Source organism: Ananas comosus, linkage group 1, assembly GCF_001540865.1.
Source record: "Ananas comosus cultivar F153 linkage group 1, ASM154086v1, whole genome shotgun sequence".
Taxonomy (NCBI): domain Eukaryota; kingdom Viridiplantae; phylum Streptophyta; class Magnoliopsida; order Poales; family Bromeliaceae; genus Ananas; species Ananas comosus.
Window position 1 is genome coordinate 24,638,068 of NC_033621.1, and position 3,577 is coordinate 24,641,644.

General features: G+C 41.3%; 1 protein-coding gene across 1 annotated transcript; it reads right to left on the bottom strand.

Annotated features, from left to right (window-relative positions):
* Positions 556-3,577, bottom strand: LOC109707653 (inactive leucine-rich repeat receptor-like protein kinase CORYNE). The gene is made up of 2 exons (XM_020229098.1): positions 1,857-3,577; positions 556-1,065 (listed from the first exon to the last, which is right to left on the bottom strand). Exons 1-2 carry the CDS (start codon positions 2,801-2,803, stop codon positions 756-758), a joined length of 1,257 nt encoding a protein of 418 aa, XP_020084687.1. The 5' UTR covers positions 2,804-3,577; the 3' UTR covers positions 556-755.

A 3,577-nucleotide genomic window follows, 5' to 3' on the forward strand; every position in this document is an offset into this window, starting at 1 on the left:
CTTTAATATAGAGAAGAACCATTAATAAGATTACAAAGTGTAGAAGTAAGAAACATGAAGCAGATACACCAAATTTCTTCCTGCCTTAAGGAGGAGGGGGAGAGAGATCCAAAACAATAACTTGTTCTATTTACATATGGTAAAAGTAAAACCATGCAGATGATGTATCAAATCTCTTCTTACCTCAGTGCAGAGAGAGAGAGAGAGAGAGAGAGAGAGAGAGAGAGAGAGAGAGAGAGAGAACCAGGATAATCATTGGTACTATGTAGACTACAAACAAATGGCAGCAGTAAGAAACAAGGAGGTGATGTGCCAAGTTTGTTCCTACCTTCAGTAAAACTAGCATGTGTTACTGAAAATGGTCCCCTTTGAAAGCAAGTTTAGTCCAAGAGAGAAAACAACAACAATTAATGCATGCCTTCCCCACACACAGTACCCTCATAATTCAATTACATTCATATTTCCTCCTAGGAAACAACTTTTCCTCTGTTGCAGTGTTTTCACACATTCCATTTAACATACACAGAGAGAGAGAGAGAGAGAGAGAGAGAGAGAGAGAGATCACAAAACTCAAGCCATCAATCTAAATACAAAGGGTTACAGTGTGGTACATAGAAATGTCAGAATTGGTTAAATACAAGCACTTCGCATAGTGCTAAAGCAACTACTAGTCAATGCAAAACAACAAAACTGCTTTGAGGGAAATAGGGACTAGAATTACTATCTTCAAAAGTTAGGGCTTCAAATGTATTTTGTCAAAAGCTATGTAGCTGGGCGAGCATTGCGACGAGCTCATCGCTAGACGGCCGATCAGCGGGCAAATCGGAAAGGCAAACAAGAGCAATCCTAATAGCCATAAGCATTTCATCTTCTTCTCCCTCATTTACTAAAATGCTCTTATCTAGTGCTTCTCTCACCTCTCCTGCTTGTTGCAAGTGCCTCAACCACCGTGCCAGGCCGCCCCTCCCGGATTCCCCAACGAAGAAGGGATCAGATGGGTCTCTTCCCGTGAGGAGGACAGCTAGGATCATTCCAAAACTATAGACATCGCTCTTATCTGTGTACCTGAATTATAAAGATTGCATCTTTTGATCAGAAATAAATGAATAGTTCTCTGGGACGAAATCTAGAGATAGAAAACAGCACAAGAACTTTTTTTCTTTTTTTTTTTTCCTAGAGAAAGGTTGCATTCTACCTGCTTTGTTCATTTTTTTAAAAAAAAATGAACTTAACTAAAAATGAGAAGCAACTAGACTTCAAACTTGAAAACCTCGAGTACCGACCATCAAGTATTTTGCCACTTGCGCTTAGTCAGAGACTTATGACCGTTGGCATGAAGGATTTTATTTATTCTATAAGACACCTAGCGCTGAACTTGGATATGTACTGTAAAATAAAACGTCAGAAATCACATGGTTCGACTAACATACATCAGAAATTGTAATTCACAGTCAACAAGAAGTAAATCAACAAGGTGGAAACCATTAGTGGTAGTGCTTCAGAACGGATTTTTCAGGTGGAAATAAGAGCAAGCTGAGGACTTCTCACAAACCAGAACCAAAACCACAAGATGGAACAGATTAGTGTTTGTCTGATGTCAGCTGGCAAAAGCATAGATTGATTAAGCTAAATCTACAATGAGCATCAACTTTCAAATAATTATTCAAGGAAAAACGGAGGGTTTTATCATTCGATCCATTGCGAAATATGCATCCAATAAGTTTTGCACAAACTTCTACTACGGATCCACTTGAATTACCATCAAAGCCACAACCAAAGACGTAATCCATACATAAGAGTGTTTGAAACTACGCAATCGAAGAAAACTAATTACTTTACCAAGAATAGAGATTCACCTGGTACTCTGATAGCACTCCGGAGCAACATAATGTGCAGAGGCTGCGACATCAAAATTACCTGCCATCACGAGCCTCTTCAATCCGCAATCCCCCAATCTCGGCTCGAACCCTTCGTCCACCATCACATTCGACGGCTTCAGGTTGCAATGCAGTATCCTCGGATTGCATTCGAAGTGCAGATACCTCAATCCCTTTGCTATTCCCGCCGCAATTCGATTCCTTTCATCCCATCCAATACTAACTTGCTGAGACCTCACCTTCTTCATCAAATCCTCGAGACTTCCACTGGGATTATAATCATAAACAAGCAAGAACCGATCTTTCTCGCGAAAATAAGCTCGCATGCTCATCACATTCCGGTGTTTCACCCTCGCGAGCCATTCGAGCTTCTGCTGAACTCTCCTCTTTTCAGAATTAGAATTTGGCAACGGGAAGCAATTGGGCTCGAGCCACTTCACCGCGACAGTGAGCTCGTTATCTAGGGCCAGTTTATAGTATTTCCCATTTGAGCTCAAGCCGAGCAATTGGGTCGACGGGATTTCCCCGGAAAGGGCTAATCTGAGGGGCTTGGGGGAGATTTGCGGGGAGAAGACGACGGGGCCTTTGAGCACCGGCGTGCGGTTCGCATACAAGACGAAGAGATGGACGAGGAAGAGGACGATGAGGGCGCAGACAAAGCCGGTGATCGAACCGAAGAGGACGCCGAATAGGATTCGGCGAATGTGGAGGGCATTGGTGTTGGTGGTGGGGGTTAGGGGAGTGCTATTGGATGGAGGAGGAGGAGGAGGAGGAGGAGGAGGAGAAGTTGAGGTTTGTGAGAAGAGGGGCTCCGAATGGAGAGGTTGTGGGGAGGTGGGTTGTAGGGAGCAAGAGATGGAGAAGAGGAGAATGAGGAGGGTTTGCAAAGCTAGGGTTTTTCTAGGGATTTTGCTCCTCCACTCCATGGAAATAGAGCACAAACTGTTGGAAATTTACAGAGATAAAAGAGTGTCCTACAACTCAAGAAGAGCAGCTACTGCAGAGAAGAAGAACATATTTTTTTTTCTTTTTTTTTTCAAAAAAAAGAGAGATGAGGGTTTTAGCTGAAGATTCTGGGTAGAAAACACACTTCAGCAAGTTTCAATCACCATCAAAATCTCTGCTTCAGAAGTGAAAAACTTCCTTCTACTTTCCCTCCTTTTCTCCAGAAAATGTTTCAGATTAAACCAACTTAAGAAGGACACTTCCACTTGATTGAAAGAGCAAAGAAATAGAACAAGATGGGTAATAATAATAATAATGATGATGATGATGATAATAAAAACAGCTTAAATACTTCAATAATTCCTCNAAAAAAAAAAAAAAAAAAAAAGAGAAGGAAAGATATCACAAAAGGTGAGTTGGATGGAAACAACCTTGCAAAAAGAAGATCCTTTTGGTATGAGACTTAATGAGCCCCAGCAACAACTAAAAATCCTACACACTTATCTTACCTTGTACCAAGAACCACCCCCCACATAGAAAAAGGGACTGTATTTATCTACACACTACTGTAGAGGGGGGCTCAAACTAATGAAAAAGAACACCACCCATCCATGATTTCATTCTCTTCCCCTCCCCAGTTACCTCCCTTGTCTTCTTTTTACTGCAAAGTAGTGATTTGAACCAAAAGGCTGCAACTTTCCCTGAAAGTTTCAGAGAACAATTTTTTTTATTATTTTTTTTTTTTTTAAGAGAAG

Coding starts and splice junctions, on each gene's coding strand:
- LOC109707653 (XM_020229098.1), bottom strand. CDS start 2,803: ATGGAGTGGAGGAGCAAAATCCCTAGAAAAACCCTAGCTTTGCAAACC. Junction 1,066..1,856: donor GAGTGCTATCAGAGTACCAG/GTGAATCTCTAT, acceptor TTTATAATTCAG/GTACACAGATAAGAGCGATG.